The sequence below is a fragment of the Ornithorhynchus anatinus genome, chromosome 11, assembly GCF_004115215.2.
Source record: "Ornithorhynchus anatinus isolate Pmale09 chromosome 11, mOrnAna1.pri.v4, whole genome shotgun sequence".
NCBI classification, from domain to species: domain Eukaryota; kingdom Metazoa; phylum Chordata; class Mammalia; order Monotremata; family Ornithorhynchidae; genus Ornithorhynchus; species Ornithorhynchus anatinus.
The window spans coordinates 37,609,734-37,625,942 of record NC_041738.1 but is presented as its reverse complement, the minus strand read 5'-3'; the positions used below and the strand labels follow the sequence as shown (position 1 = coordinate 37,625,942).

The window sequence follows — 16,209 nt, the reverse complement described above, 5'->3', positions numbered from 1 at the left end:
GTGATCCCGGAAAGGGGGCCAGCGGGTGGCAACTGGGGAAAGAAATGGGGGAGCAGGTGGCCTTGGCCCATGTTGGGGGAGCAGTTACCACTGCAGGAAGGCCTGGAGCAGAAAGGGTTGCCTCCAGAAGAGCACTCAGCAGCCCTTTGCCACAGCAGCGACAGCAAAATAATATACAATAAAGCCCATGTTACCTAGCTTTTTCCCAAGGACCTGACCAGCACGTGACAAAGAGCTGCAGCTTTGCTGCCTCTCTATATTAGAGTCTCTCTGCTAAGAGGAGCCCTGATCAACAGAGTGCACTGTAATTATAGTTCAGGGACTCAGTAAGTGCTTACCAGGTGACAAAGTATTCTGCTAAGCATTGCGATAGAATCGAGATAATCAGGTTGGACACGGTCCCTGCCCTACATGGAGTTCACAGTCTGAGGGGAAGGGAGAGCTGGTATTGTCTGTCCATTTAACGGGTGAGGCAGCCAAAGAGTAGAGAGGTGAAACGACTTGGTCACGCAGCAGGCCATGGCTGGGATGACATCTCCCCTCACGCTCCTTCCACTGGGCCACACTGCTTCATTCTGAATTTGCTATTGTCTGCTCAGGGGGCTGATGAAAAGAGTCTGGGAATAGAAGTTAAAAGAATCTCTCCTCAGTAGCAGCACTTGTATTCAAGTCAAGCATGTCACTTCCCTCCTTGCTGCCTCAGTTTTACCATTTGAAAGAGTGGGATGGAAAAGACTTGTGTAATTCGTGGAGGGGGGGCGGGAGGGAGGTACAGGGAGAGTGGACGGAAGGCGAAGAAGGAGAAGAAAATGTTCTGTAAAGTGTCAGAGAAATAAAGGCTCTGGAAAATAACAAGGTGTTGGGTCCCCCAGAAGCTCCTGGCAGTACTGAAGAAAAAATAGACTTACATAACTTCTCTCAGTTCTGTAATTAAATAAATAATAAACGGGATGATTGGTCAAAACCACACCAAAAAAAAAAAAACCACCTCAAACTCATAGCCTCTCTTAAATCTCAAAGAACTGTGTCTTCTAGGCATTCGGGGGCACGAGGATGTTTAGGTCTCTGGCCAGAGACTGCTCAAGCTGGAGCAAAGTGTCACCAATTGATAAGAAAACCTCTTGACCTACAGTAACTCAGGAGCAGTCAACCAAGTAAACTGGGAACAGAAGTCAATGAAGTGCTGCCTCCTTGATTTCCCTTTGTTCCTGGGAAGGTTGGGGAGTGGGTGTTGGAGGGAACATGGCTAGACTCCTTAGATCAGCAGTCCCGACTGCACAAACTCAGCATCCGTTACCACTCCCCACCCCCACAAGCCCACCGGCCCCAGCTTGCTCCTGGAAAGAGTTAACCTAGAGGATTCCAGATGTTTGACGTGAGAACAAATCCATAATGCTGGGGGGAGGGGGCAAAAGGGGAGGGCACAGCCCTCATACTCAACCAATGGTGAAAGGACTTGGGGCCCAACGCCCATTTGGGAGGACTATTTCAAGAGCTGGAATTTGCCATTGGGTTCACTATCGCTGGCGAATAGTCAAGAGGGGAGCCAGAGCCCACTCAGCTCCAACGCTTTCAAGACTTCAACTTCACCATTTGAAAGGTAACGTCCCAGGGCTGCTCCACTCCGCCTGGGGTTCCGGGGACCCCACCCATGTTGCCCAAGTTTCATCTTTGCTCTTGTGACTTGCCTTCCCCCAGCGAGGAGGAGGTGAGCCCGTCCCGGGGCACGCGGATTCCTCGGAACTTGGTGTCTACCTGTCCGGGGGCACTTTCCCAGCTCTGCTGATCGCAGAGCAGGGTGGTGCTCCTCAAACTTGGGAGGTGGCACCCCCAGGTTGGGCTGTAGATGGAGGAAGTGTCGTGCCGAATGTGAACCTGGGGTCGAGTCATGAAGGCTTGTAGGGAGTCTCTCAGGGCCTGGATTCAGGGTGACACAACCTCTGCAAAGAAAGAGGAGCTGTGGAAAAATGGATAAGGGGAGAACCTTTCTGCTCGGCTTGTGGGGTGACTTTGTGTCGGATATATGCCGGCGGGGTCTGACTGCCCCCAGGAGCCCAAGCTCTGGAATCGCTCTCTCAGCCTCTCCCACCCTTGAGAATTTGACAGTCTGGATCCTTAAACCCTGATTTTCCCCCCGAAATAAGTTCAGCCCAAGCAAGAAGGATGTTAGGGAGGTTCAAGCGGCACTGTGGGAAGTGAGAGAGACAGAGCCAAGGACAGGGTGATGCTCATGTCAAGTGCCAGGAGCCATCTGAATGGTCCAACTGCCATCTCTCTTTTTGCCCCTCTTGGGAACATTCAGGAAGGACGAGGGAGCGGGTGCGGAGAGAGGGAAAGAGAGGGGAAGGGAGTGTGTGGCTTCTTCCCTGAATTCGCATTCAGACACAGAACCCAAGAACTGTAATCTAACTCACAGTGGGTCTCTTTTCTCCCCACAGACACCTCGCGCCATGGACCCTTACGTGATCCGGATGAACTGTAATGGAGACCTCTCCTCAGTCCTGGACGTCCATGTGAACATCAATGGGAAAAACACAGCCTTGGGGAAAATGAAAGGCCGAAAGGCCAGGTGGGCAGTGAGGGCCTCCGAAATGTCAAAGAAAACTTTCAACCCCATCCGAACCATCGTGGACAGCATGAAAGTGGAGCCAAACCCGGACAAGCCCATGATCGCCTTGTCCATTGGTGAGTCCTGGGCACTTGGCTGGGGCAAAGGTGATTGGCCCTGTCCTCTTTGGGCTGGCTGAAGACTTTGGGTGGGAGAGGGAGCGGAAGACAAGATGGGAAAAGGGGGATATTAACCACTTGGTGGACTCTCGCCTTTTTCCCGAAAAGGGGACCCAACCGTGTTTGGAAACCTTCCTACGGATCCCGAAGTTACCCAGGCCATGAAAGACGCCCTGGATTCCGGGAAGTACAATGGCTATGCCCCATCCATTGGTAAGTGCTTCCTGCCTCGGCCGAGAGAGAACAAGAGAATATCTACATATTAATAACAACTGTGATATTCGTGAAACACTTACTTTGCACAAAGCACAGTACTAAACCCTGGGGTAGATATCACGTAAGCATATCAGACACAGTCCCTGTCCCGCGTGGGGCTCACAGTCTAAGGGGAGGAGAGGAGAGGTATTCCCCAATTTTACCAATGAGGAAACCGAGACACAGAGAAGGAAGTGACTGCCCAAAGTCTCACAGCAGGCGAGTGGCCTAAATTAGGATTAGAACCCAGGTCTCCTGACTCTCAGGCCCTTGTGCTTTCCATTTGGCCACACTGCTTCTTGTTGCCATATGATGCCGGATTTTCTAATTTGGTGTCAATCATTTTGGACATTTGGGTATCTGACAATTTCCTAGGCTCCTTTTCGTTGTCCTTATCTTTATGTTGTTTCTACTCACGCCCAGGGTGGTGTTCACGAGAGAAGGAGAAATGAGATGAAGAGATGTGTAAAGGAGGCCACAGGGGGATCCTAGCAGAAGCCACGAAAATCAAGCCTATAACTCTGACTGCCTTCTGATAAATACTTGTCCCCCCACCTCCAGGCACTTCACCGTGCCTTAGGAGCTACTGCCTTAGGCTCCTCCTCACACCCATGATTTTCCTTTCCAATCACTCCTGGTTCCGAGAGGAGGTTACTGGACCTGACTGGCTGCCCCTTTTAAGACTGGGGATGGGAAAGGGACTCCTTCTTTGTTCCAGCCTTACTTCTCCTGAATTGGGGTCCCAGTTGTGAATGGAGTGTGACTATAAATTGGATCTAGAATGGAGACCGCAGAGGCAGTCATGGAATTATTAAGGAAGAACCAGAAGGATTCTTTGATCCTGGGGTTAGCCTACTCAAAGGCAGCCACAGAGGCTGAGAGCTGAATGATGCGGGGTAAGGGTTTTTTGGGTTTTTTGTGTGTTTTTTTAAATGGCATTTGTCAAGTGCTTGCTAAGTGCCAGACACTATGCTAAGCACTGGGGTAGATACAAGGTAATCAGGTTGGACACAGTCTACGTCCCACCTAGGGCTCACAGTCTTAATCCCCATTCTACAGATGAGGTTACTGAGGCACAGAGAAGTCAAGTGACTTGCCCAAGGTCACGCAGCGGACAAGTGGCGGAGCTGGGATTGGAACCCAGGTCCTTCTGACTCCTACCCCGTGCTCTATTCACTAGGCCACACTGCTTCTGTGTGGAAGAGCAGACAGGAAGGGGCCTGCAGGAAGGAGAATTTAAATACTGTTGCCCCTGCAAGGAGGGCCAAACCCTCATTCTTGCTGGTGATTCTCCATCTGTCCAGAAGTCACTTATCCTCCTGACTCGTTCTTTGCAGGCTACCTCTCCAGCCGGGAAGACATCGCTTCCTATTACCACTGTTCAGAAGCCCCCCTGGAAGCTAAGGTAATGAGGGCATCTGCTCCCGTTAGGTTCCACGATGTAATGAGAGGAAGGAGAGCCGGCTCTGAGGCTGTTTCCGGGATAGCAGCTCCGGAATGATGCCCCTTGGGGGGATGTCTCTTTACCCCACCCACCTCCGGTCTCAAAGTATCAGACAGTTCCAGGGCACTTGGTTCAGAATGGTCTATTCAATACCGGCCCTCCTTATAGCGACGGGGCAGTCACTGTGATAGACATTACAGGTGGCACCATGCACGTATGTGGCCCCCCAGCTCCAAGGAGGTCACAGCACTTGGTAGATTCCTTTTTCAACGGCTAGGCCTGTTTTAAGTAGAATGCCACCGTTTTGATCATTCAAATTCTTACATCTTCCCAAGGGGATAGAACCTTTCGGCCGCCGATATTAGTGAGTCGGTGTCAGGTGCAGGTACTGAATGAAGAATTTCCTTCCTCCTGGCTACGTTTTCAGCTTCGGTGGAAGAGCCAGGCGTGGGGTAGAAGGAGCAAGTAAGAGGACACAGTGACACTCTGGGCAGGAGCAGGTGTACTTGCTGAGAATCTTGGCTTGGGACAAACCAAGTGTTTTTTTACTAGCACTCCCTGGTAGTTTATTATCCACCACACCCAAACCTGACCCATCATAGCTCTTTCCCGGCTGGATGGCCGGGCCCCAAATTCCAGCTGCCCAGGAGGCTAACTTGGCACCCATCCTTTGCGTTCTGCGTAGGATGTCATTTTGACGAGCGGCTGCAGCCAGGCCATTGAACTTTGCTTAGCCGTGCTGGCCAACCCAGGGCAGAACATCCTGGTCCCCAGACCTGGCTTCTCTCTCTACAAGACTCTGGCCGAGTCCATGGGCATTGAAGTCAAACTCTACAACTTGTTGGTGAGTAACCAAAGAGCAGAGTTGGGGTGGGGGGTGCCCACTGACTTGAGCACCCTCCCTTGGAGGGCCGAGGATTTCTTCATTCTCCTCAGGCTCGGTTTGGTGGGTTCTAGCTGTCAAGGCAAGTGAGAGAATTAGGGGAACTGCAGTGCTCTAGTTGTTTGTTTTATGGTATTTGTTCAGCACTTACTGTGTGCCAAACACTGTTCTAAGCACTGGGGTAGATACAAGTAAATTAGGTTAGACACAGACCCTGCCCCGGATGGGGCTCACAATCTAAGTAGGAGGGAGAACAGGAGGAATGAGACACAGAAAAGTTAAAGGACTTGCCTAAGGTCACACAGCAAGCAATTGACAGAGCTGGGATTAGAACCCAGGTCCTCTGACTCCCGGGCCCGGGTTCTTGCCGCTCGGTCATGCCGTTTTGGAGACTTCCCTCCTTCCGTCCCACCAGTTTCTCGTCTCCTTCTGACCTTCCCAGCCCAGTTCTTACTCCCCGGGACTGCCTGAAGCTTCCTCATCCCCTTCTTATGTCCAATCCCCAGGTCTCTTCCTCTGCTGAACTTCCACAGTCTGTTTCCCCAGAGTCTAGCCATAAAACATTTGCATGTGTATGTCTCAGGATCATCAGCCCACCAGCCATCCAGATCAATCAATCAATCAGTGGTATTTACTGAACACTTACTCTGTGCAGAGCACTGTACTGAGCACTTGTGAGAGTTCCTTACAGTTGGTAGACATGATCCCGGCCCTCAAGTTGCTGTCACGGTCTATTGATGGCACACCTGACCCCAGGCTTCAAGAGGAGGGACTACTAATGCGATCAGCCCATTTTCGAAGCTCAGAGAACGGTGTTAGTTCTCTGAAGCCCACAGCCAACTCCACCTCACTGCTACCTCTTCCATCTCCCTAGCCGGAAAGGTCTTGGGAAATTGACCTGAAGCATTTGGAGTCCCTAATCGATGACAAGACAGCCTGTTTCATTGTGAACAACCCATCAAACCCCTGTGGTTCAGTGTTCAGCAGGAGCCACCTCCAGAAGATCTTGGCTGGTGAGTTGGGGAACTCCACACCTTGGATTAGGTGCAGATGAGCTCCTTTCTCCATGGGAGGTTAAGGTTTCCAGCCTGGCTTCAGAAGCCGGGAGGGGAAGAGTGACCTCCAGGTTCTGGACTGAGGAAACCTGAGACTTATACAAATGAATGAACTGCCAAGGGGAAGGAACCAGAGGGGAATCAAATCCCTCTGTTATTCTTCTTTTTTGTCACCATCATCGTTATTATTGTCAATCGGTTAATAATAATAATAACAAGAGACTTTTGAAAGTTGAAAGTTCTCATTTTTCCAGAGCCTTTTCACTTCGCTGACCTCATTTCCACATCCTCTTTTCATTCGCGCATCTTTCTTTTCCTCCTCAGTGGCCGCAAGACAGTGCGTTCCCATTCTGGCTGATGAGATCTATGGAGACATGGTGAGTCCTGAATAGAAGATGTTCTTAACAGCCATTTCAACTCTAGTTAATCGATCAATCAGTGGTATTTATTGATCACTTACTGGGTGCAGAGCACTGTACTAAGCTCTTGGGAGAGTACAATGTAACAGAGTTGGTAGAAGAGTTGTAGACCCATTCCCTGCTCACGGTCTAGTTGGCTCTGAGGTGATGACCGGGAAAGCGGCTAGCCTTGAGCAGGCTCTCCATGAGCCCAAGCCTGATGGGGGGGCTACCCTCCAAGACTTCCTTTACGCCTAATCTTCAGCAGGATCTTTCCTGCCGGCAACAGCCCTCTGTCCCAGGTAGATCCCATATACAAAAACGGGAGCCCGGTAGGGTTTCTGAGCAGCAGCCAGACTCACCGTGAGTTTCTTCTCGGGCCTCCGGTTATCAAGATCAGATAAGCAGCTGGCCGCCTCTGGCCAGATCCGTCGTCCTTTTCCCAACCCCTGGAATCCCAACGGCTCTTCTGTTATTTTCAGCCGCCGTTCTGCATTCCACTGCGGGTTGAGAGAGGGGCGTTGGAGATGAGTTAGCTAATCTGCGACCTGTCGGCGGCCCCAGGTCTTGGAAGGAGCGGGGCTGGGAGCGAGGGTTCCGGTCCGATGAGCCTCTTTTCTTCCCCAGGAGTTCGCTGACTGCAAATACGAGCCGCTCGCCACCCTCAGCACCAACGTCCCCATCCTGTCCTGCGGGGGGCTGGCCAAGCGCTGGTTGGTCCCCGGCTGGAGGCTTGGCTGGATCCTCATTCACGACCGTCGAGACATCTTCGGCAACGAGGTGAGAGCAGTTCACTGGAGCGGCGTCTCCCGGTCCTTAGCAACAGTCGAAACCACCCGCTTTTATCCGGCACAAGGGCCAACACCCACAGTCACAGCCGCCCCGTCTCCCTGACTTGCGCAGCTGAGGAAATAGAACCTTTTTCTTGCTACTGCTCAGGATGGGAATCTGGAGTGCCAGAAGAGCCGCCCGCCGCCCCTCTTAACCAAACTAGAGAGAGAGGGAATGGGGGGGGGGGTCAGGAGTGAGGGGGAGAGCAAACAAATCTGGCGGAAAGCTTTTTTTCGAGCACGACCTCCAGGCGGGGAAGGTTTCTGACAAGCCGGCTGTTGTTTCTGATCATGTTATAGATCCGGGATGGGCTGGTGAAACTGACCCAGAGGATCCTGGGACCCTGTACCATTGTCCAGGGGGCTCTCAAAAGCATCATGCGTCGAACTCCTCAAGAGTTCTATCACAACACCCTCAGCTTCCTCAAGGTAAGGGCCTCCCAGAGGTGTTCCCATCTCCAAGCTCCCAAGGGGCCCTGGGAAAATTCTGAGGCTCTCTCCCTCAGCCCCGCAAACGTACCCCAGTTTTGGGTGGTTCTGGAGAGCATTGTGGGAGAATTCGGAAGCATCTCCACAAGTCAGAAGGGACAGCATTACAATTTCTCCCTGGCTGGGCAGGGGCAGCGCATGAGCAGCGGCCCTCACGTGTCCATTCGGTTCTCGCTGTTCAAGGCCGCAAGTTACATCATTTTTGTCCTTGCAACTCCTCTGTACATAGAGAGCTGCCCTGGTGGCGCCGGGAATGGTTCGCTTTTCCTTTTCCTTGAATTTTGACCCCATCTCCATCCTCTCTACTTCTCTCAGTCCAACGCTGACCTTTGCTATGGGGCCTTGGCTGCCGTTCCTGGACTTCGGCCAGTCCGGCCCTCCGGAGCCATGTATCTCATGGTAAGCTTGCCTACACCAGCTGCGAGTCCGGGCCACGGTTACTCTTGGTTCAGGGAGGAGGCTGCCCAGATATTTCCCCCTTGCTTTGACTCCACTTCAGTGTTCAAAAGGCTCTTTGGTGACTGTTATTTCTCCATTAGCTTGCTTCTCCTCTGTGAAGCTCCAAAGGAGAAGCCTTAGCTGCTCTGAGACAGGAAAGAAACGAAGGGGTTCTAGTTCTTGCATTCTCGGGGTAGGGTTGTCTTTGGGGCTGAGCTGGGCAGTGCCCCCCAGTTCCTCGCTGAAAGCGATACCCACTGGGGAGAGGCCACAGTACCCAGGGTTGGATTGTTCAGGAAGAGCCCCTCTCTTCTACACTGTAACTTATCAGCCAGCCCCAATTTACTGGGCTCCCCTGGGACTACCAGGCCTAATGGTTAGTGACTTCACCCCTCCCATCTGAATAGGCCTGCCCCAACGTGCCCCCAAACCCCACAATCTGTTAACGCCGTGGATGAATCCAACCCCTCCAATGAGGCTCAGCCTAACTGAGCAAGGCCTCTCTCATGTTTCTCCTCTTTCCTCCTCCGAGACAGGTTGGGATTGAGATGGAGCATTTTCCAGAGTTTGAGAATGACGTGGAGTTCACCGAGCGGTTAATTGCCGAGCAGTCTGTCTTCTGCCTTCCAGCCACAGTGAGTATCTCTGTCCGGAAAGTCTTGGGGCCAGTCCCATCCCCTAGCTAGATTCACTCCTAAACCACTCTCCTCGCTCAAGTGCTTTTAGATAGTCCTGGATGAGATTCAGTTCTCTCCTTGTACTCCACGCCCATCAGGTACACCCCATCCTAAAAAACCCTTCTGACCCGGATCTACAGGCCTCGCTATTTCCCAGGAGTCTTTGCTCAGGAGGTGGTGGTAACGACACCCCTGGTTACAGCATTTCTGCCTGTTGTTGCTGTTGTAAGCTCCTGAAGGCAGGGATCGTCTCTATGAACTCTGTTGAGTGGTACTCTCCTAAAAACTCAGTACACCGGTCTGCACACAGTGAGAGCTCAATAAATACCCCTGGTCGATTGATTGAGCAGTAATTCAACGGTTCACCCTGCCCCCGAGTAAGACCAACAGGCTCCCCAACTGCCTTGGGATGGTCCTGTCTCAGCTCACCTACTCACAAAGCTAATGGGTCTCTCCCTTTTGCAGTGCTTCGAGTACCCCAACTTCTTTCGAGTGGTAATCACAGTCCCTGAGGTGATGATGCTGGAAGCGTGCAGTCGGATTCAGGAATTCTGTGAGAGGCACTACCAGGGCGGCGAAGGGACCCAGGACCTCGAATGTGACAAATAGGCAGACGGGACCAGACAGGCCCCTCGCCCTGTTTGGGGGTCCCTCTTTGGCTGGGCTGGGCAGTGCCCCCCAGCTCCTCAATGAAACTGAGCCCCAGTGGGGAGTGGCCACCGTACCCTCACCCTTTTAGAAACTCCTCCTCTGTTCCTCAACCCTACACACACTCTTTCGGCCATTACAGAGTCTCCTCGTGTTGAGCGAACCTGACTCACTCCCCCAGTTCCTCGCCTCTCTCCATTCTCAGGCACCTCACGAGTCAAAATGCTGACCAGTTCTGAGGCGGTTTCTGATTTCTCAGGAAGCAAATAAGAGGGGAAAGGGCATAAGGAGAGTCTCGGGGAGAGAAAACAATCGGTTAAGACGATTAGCTCCCCCCTAGCTCTTCAAGAAGTTTCTCACCATGGTCACATTTAAAGCTCAGCTCCGGCCCTGCCTCACAACTGCCAAAACGGGCTTTAAGGAGCCTCAGAGGCCTGTGGGACCACTCTGGTGAAGTGGCGAAGGATACCCTGACCTGTATTTCACAATCACTCTTGTTGTAACTCGAATCTTGATTTATTATATATTATATTATATATTATATATTATATGTATATTATATTATCACCTTTTCATATGTTATCTAAAAAGCATTTATACTGACCGGACCCTTCGTGCGGCAAAGGGCATAAATTATTGTATGGGGTTTTCTTTTGTTTTTTTTTTAAATAAATGTTACAAAGAACCTGCTCCGTGTGGTGTTTGCCTCCTCTGTTGGGGGAGATAGAGAGATTCCACTCCTCTAAACTGTGCATTCATGTGGGCAGGGAACATGTCTACCAACTCTGTTGTATGTACTCTCCTAAGCGTTTAGTACGGTACACTGCACACAGTAAACGTTCAATAAATACCACTGATTGATTCCACTCAGGCTGGGTCTAAGAGTAAGGGATCTCCAGGGGAACATCCTCTTTGGGGAAGGCAAATTATTCTATCCCAGGAGTTCAAGCCAGCAAGGAGGCAAGAGAAATATGCAGAAGCTCTGCTCAGCCCGCCTTAGCCTCCAAGCCCCCTCCCCTTCCCCACCCACCCACTCCCCAGGGGTCTGAGCTGACAGTTTACTAGTAGCTCATTTTGGAGCCCCAGGATTTCTCGGTGTCTTACATAAGAACAAATGCAATTTTTTTCTGGTATTTGTAGAGCGCTTACTATGTGTTGATCATTGTTCTAAGTGCCGGGATAGATTAAAATTTATCAGGTTGAACACACTCCCTGTCCCACGTGGGCTCACAGTCTAAGTAGGTGAGAGAACAGGCATTGAATCCCCACTTTACAGGGAGGCAACTGAGTCCCCCTCTCAGGGTCGCACCTGGAGGGCTTCCAGTCCTCTACCAGTCACGGCTACAAGAGGGAGAGTCAAGCAGAGGCCTGCCCATTCCATTCCTAGCTTGGGCAGTGGCTAGCGAGTGGGAGGCAATCGGCTACAAGTCAAAACTCCCCTGTGCTGGGCAGAGAGTCGAGGGCAAAGACTCATTTTCTGAGCAGAAGGAGGCAGCGGTAAACCACTTCCGAATTTTTACCAAGAAAACTCTATGGATACACTACCGGAACGATTGCAGATTGAGGTGGGGCCTTCTGAGAGAGATGTGTCTGTGGCCTCGGTTTGGGTGGGACACGACTCGACACAACAACAACTGAGTCGGAGAAATTAAGTGACTTGCCCAAGGTAACACAGCAAGCAATTGGCAGAGCTGGGATTGGAAGCCAGATCCTCTGATTCCCAAGTCCATACGCTTTCGACTTGGCCCTACTGGTGCTCCCTAAATTTCCACCAACTCTAAGAGTGAGTTTGAGGGGTGACCTATGGATGGGTTCATCTTCCTCCCCGCATCATTTGAGATCCTCTCTTAGGCTGCTCCTTTCCCTACAACCCCCGCCATGTGCCCCTTAAGGGAGGAGCCCACAATACCCCACCCCTCCTTACACGCTATTTCCTTCTCGGGACTTTTCAGGTCCTCCCTCCAGTTCCCTACTACATTCTTCACCTTTTAGGTGCCTTCTCTTGAATGCGCCCACCAAATCAATCATGGGAATGGAGTCAAATTGATCTGGGAAAGAAGGCTTGACCCAGTGGGAATCTGAAACAGCAAAGGGGTACTGTCTCAAAGGGAAAGGATTCTGCTCTGAATCAGCAGCAACAATCCCTTTAGTCACCTCTCCTATGTAACAACATGAGGTTTTTCTCTCTTTGATACATCCCATTAGAAAGTTACCTGAAAATAGCCCAGTACAGCCTTCACTCATTTCCCTATCTTCTATTTCCCCCCACTGCCCTCTTCGAATCCTCACACTCACCCTCAGATCTACCCGTATCCAACTCCACATTCTGACTTTCCCATAAAATGGGGATTCCAAGTGCACGTTTTAACCGCAGTTTTTGGTTTTAAACATTGTATCCTCTCTATCTGTTCGAACCTCCAACTCTGAATCCCTGTTTATTAGCCTTTTTTTTAATGGTATTTGTTACTCACTATGTGCCAGACACTGTTCTAAGCACCAGGGTAGATACAAAGTAATCAGGTTGGATGTAGTCTGTGCCCCACATGGGGTTCATAGTCTTAATCCCTATTGTACAGATGAGGTAACGGAGGCACAGAGAAGCGAAATTACTTCCCCAAGGTCACACAGCCAACAAGCAGCAGAGCCGGAATTAGAACCCAGGTTCTTCGGGCTCCCTGGCCGGTCGCTCTATCCGCTAGACCATGCTGCTTCTCTTTAGGGCCAGTAGTGGCTCAGATCATTTGGTTTGAGGTAGACACTTACAAATCCATATAACCTTACCACTTCATCCTGGTGGTCCACACTGGAAAATTGCAGGTACGTTCTGCTTCTTGGAATGGACGAACGAGAGTACCCGTCCCACTACCACTGCCGTCCGAATGCCTGATTGGCGGAGCTTTGGCCCTGATCTGTGCTGCACCCCTTTCTGCCCTTCCCCCATTTTTTCCTCCTCCTTCCTCCTGCTTTCATTCAATTATATTTATTGAGCACTTACTGCGTACAGAGCACTGTACTCAGCGCTTCTGTCCCGAAACCAGCTGGCCCCTCCTATCTTGGTTCAGACCTGCATCACTCCACCTTAAGGGGGAGGGTGGCAGGGAAAGAGGGGGCTGATTTCCTGCTGGGAAAAGGAATTAAGGAGATGGTTCATAGGCATCTGTCCTCCTGTAGAGACCTGGGCACCTCAGTTTACCCATCTCTCTTCAGTCACGAACAGCCATGTTGTGTGCGGGTAAGTCCAGGCGACTAAATTAGCCTTGTGAGTACGGGATGGGAACAGGCGGATTAGGTCAGATAGGGGATCATAAGTACATATCTTCAAATTACGTAAGTTATTTACTTACATTAATATCGGTTTCCCCATCTACGCTGTAAAGTTGTGGTGGGCAGGGAACGTTTCCGTCGAATTTGTAGTATCTTACTCTCCCCAGAGCTTAGTACGGTGCTCTGCACATAGTAAGCTCTCAGTAGATTCCATTTTCGTTCATGATGGCGAATATGATGATGGGGTGTTATATGGAGTATGATGAGCATCATTCAAAAATGAGGTGACAGAATATTTGTGAAGCTAAATGGGGTTTCTCCTTGCTGTGACTCTTCCTCCCTCCCTTGACCTTGCACCACCTGCTGTCGTTCTTCTATTCCCCGCCTCTCCTTAATCAATCAGTAGCATTTTTTTGAGTGCTTACTGTGTGCAGAACACGGTACCGAGTGTTTGGGAAAGTACTGCTGTTCCGGTTCCTCCCTCTCCCAACTCCATTCCTTTACCCACTCCTCTGCTGGAACTTGTCGCGACCATCAGTGACGACGTGGCCAGTTGTTCTAGATGGCCAGGCTCACCACAAAACACAATATGGTTTTATAATTTTTTTATGGCATTTTTAAGTGCTTACAATGTGCCAAGCATGACCTAAGTACCCTGAAAGATACACGCTAATCAGGTTGGACACGGTCCATGTGCCACCTGGGGCTCACGGTCTTAATCCCCACTTTACAGGTGAAGTAATTAAGGCACAAAGAAGTGAATTGACTTGCCCAAGGTCAAACATCGAACGAGAGGCAGAGCGGGGATTGGAACGCAGGTCTTTTCAGCCTAGGTAAGGAAACCTTTTTGCATAGGCATGTGTAGTCCCACGAAAACAGTCTTTTTGTGCCCAGAGAGGGTGTTTATGTCCAGGATCGGAAAGTTCCCGGTGCTCTACGCTGAGATGAGGTGGCTGGGCAGAGTGGGGCCCAATTCAGGGCCCCGGGCCGCTCGGCTGCAAGGGCCTCATGGTGGTCAGCAGGTCCAGTGACCGGTTCCCCTGCTCCCGCTCAGACAGGACGGGCCGGTAGCCCAGCAGGGCCATGGCCTCCTTGCAGATGTCCTGCAGGCGGGCCACCTTCTCGTAAGGCAGGGACCAGCGCCAGGCCTGGGAGACGTTGAGGGCGCTCCGGGCGTTCGTGTGGAACGGGTGCTGCCCCAGGCCCCGGCCGCGGGTCACGTTGTGCACCCACTGCTGAAGGCGAGGCAGGAAGTGGAGCCCCGTGAAGTTGTACAGCCGGGAGACCTGGGCCAGCGGGGCCCGGGCCAGGTCCTCGTAGCGCAGCAGCAGGTAACGGCTCCGCAGGGAGGCGGGCAGGGCCTGCGCGGCCTCGAAGATCTCCCTGTGGCTCTGGCAGACGGCCTCCATGAGCCGGTAGTGTCGGTCCTGCTCCTTGCTGCTCTCCCACTGCTGCCCCAGCACGATCCGGGTGTCCCTCATCAAATCACCGATGGTGCCCTCTCGGGAGCGGAACACGGCCCGGGGGTCGCGCACCAGGTGGACGACGCGCAGGTCGAGGGAGGGGTCGGTCAGCAGCGGGTAGAGGACCCGCAGGTTGAAGAAGCGCACCTCCTTGACCGCCACGTGGCTGTAGGAGCGGCAGGCCTCCGCCACCTCCGCGAAGGGCTCTTGGTTGCACGAGGACCTGCAGGCGTCCTCGTCGATGATGTCGTCCCGCTGGAAGGCCCCGCAGGCCGGCGGGGAGCAGAGGGCCCGGCTGACCGGCCACTGGAAGAGGATGGACTGTTTCCTGGAGCCGGGGCCCATGTAGGCGTCGAAGACGTCCATGTCGCAGAGGAAGACGGAACGCACCAGGTCCCGCACGGCCATGTGGAGCACGGCGGCGCTGCCCTGAGACAGGGCTTCCCACACGTGCCAGGCGGGCTCCATCAGGTAGAAGACGTCCGGGTGCTGGCTGAAGAGCTGCCCCACGAAGGAGGAGCCCGAGCGCCACGAGGACAGGACCAGCACGTGCAGGCGGGCCTCCGGCTCCTCTTCCGCGGAGGGGCTTTGGCGGTGGCTCTGCAGCTGGAAGAAGAGGACGATGACAGCGAACTGGACCGCCACGACGACCAGCAGCACTTTCACCTTGCTCTTCTGTAGCATGGTGGGGGCGGGGGTGGGGAGCCTGGAGGGAACAGAGTGGGGATCTCCGGGTCAGGCTGATGAATTCATTTTCCTCTTTACGGCTCCTCGTGAGCAGGGGACGCATCTACCAGCTCTGATATTAGACTGTCCTCTAGACTGTATGTTCTCTAGACTGTAAGCTCACTGTGGACAGGGAACGTGTCCATTTATTTTTACACTGTACTCTCCCAAGTACTTAGTATTCATTCATTCATTCATTCAGTCATTCGTATTTATTGAGCACTTACTATGTGCAGAGCACTGTACAAAGTGCTTGGAATGTACAGTTCGGTAACAGATAGAGACAATCCCTGCCCATTGACGGGCTCACAGTCTAATCGGGGGAGACAGACGGACAGAAACCAGACAACTTAATAGCAATAAATAGAATGAAGGGGATGTACACCTCATTAACAGAATTAATAGGGTAATAAAAATATAAACAAATGAGCACAGTGCTGAGGGGAGGGGAAGGGAGAGGAGGAGGAGCAGAGGGAAAGGGGGGAAAGGGGACTTAGCTGAGGGGAGGTGAAGGAGGGGCAGGGGGAGCAGAGGGAAAAGGGGAAGCTCAGTCTGGGAAGGCCTCTTGGAGGAGGTGAGCTCTCAGTAGGGCTTTGAAGAAGGGAAGAGAGGTAGTTTGGCGCAGGTGAGGAGGGAGGGCATACCAGGACAGCGGGAGGACGTGGCCCGGGGATCGACGGCGGGAGAGGCGAGAAGAGGGGACGGTGAGGAGGTGGGCAGCAGAGGAGAGGAGCATGCGGGGTGGGTAGTAGAAAGTGAGAAGGGAGGAGAGGTAGGATGGGGCAAGGTGATGGAGAGCCTCGAAGCCTAGAGTGAGAAGTTTTTGTTTCATGTGGAGGTTGATAGGCAACCACTGGAGGTTTTTGAGGAGGGGAGTGACAGGCCCAGAGCGTTTCTGCAGGAAGATGAGCC

The 16,209-nt window shown here is 52.3% G+C and overlaps 2 protein-coding genes and 1 non-coding gene across 3 annotated transcripts; 2 read left to right on the top strand and 1 right to left on the bottom strand.

The window, feature by feature from the left end:
* Window positions 1-1,499: 1,499 nt before the first annotated feature.
* On the top strand, window positions 1,500-10,534 carry TAT (tyrosine aminotransferase). Its single transcript, XM_001509170.4, has 12 exons — window positions 1,500-1,600; window positions 2,439-2,685; window positions 2,836-2,940; window positions 4,320-4,387; window positions 5,112-5,270; window positions 6,184-6,322; window positions 6,689-6,741; window positions 7,390-7,542; window positions 7,893-8,021; window positions 8,397-8,480; window positions 9,056-9,154; window positions 9,662-10,534. Exons 2-12 carry the CDS (start codon window positions 2,451-2,453, stop codon window positions 9,803-9,805), a joined length of 1,368 nt encoding a protein of 455 aa, XP_001509220.1. The 5' UTR covers window positions 1,500-1,600; window positions 2,439-2,450; the 3' UTR covers window positions 9,806-10,534.
* A 601-nt stretch (window positions 10,535-11,135) lies between these two features.
* LOC114815293 lies at window positions 11,136-11,273 on the top strand. The gene has a single exon (XR_003763057.1). It is a non-coding gene; the product is annotated as a small nucleolar RNA SNORA7 (small nucleolar RNA).
* A 2,809-nt stretch (window positions 11,274-14,082) lies between these two features.
* Window positions 14,083-15,255, bottom strand: LOC100077651 (carbohydrate sulfotransferase 4). Its single transcript, XM_001508783.2, has one exon. The coding sequence runs from the start codon at window positions 15,253-15,255 to the stop codon at window positions 14,083-14,085; it is 1,173 nt and encodes a 390-aa protein (XP_001508833.2).
* Window positions 15,256-16,209: the final 954 nt, after the last annotated feature.

Bases quoted from the DNA above. Each gene is read 5' to 3' on its own strand.
- TAT (XM_001509170.4), top strand. From the start codon at position 2,451: ATGGACCCTTACGTGATCCGGATGAACTGTAATGGAGACCTCTCCTCA. The intron at 2,686-2,835 runs GTGAGTCCTGGG...TTTCCCGAAAAG, and splicing joins CATGATCGCCTTGTCCATTG to GGGACCCAACCGTGTTTGGA. The intron at 5,271-6,183 runs GTGAGTAACCAA...CCATCTCCCTAG, and splicing joins TCAAACTCTACAACTTGTTG to CCGGAAAGGTCTTGGGAAAT.
- LOC100077651 (XM_001508783.2), bottom strand. From the start codon at position 15,255: ATGCTACAGAAGAGCAAGGTGAAAGTGCTGCTGGTCGTCGTGGCGGTC.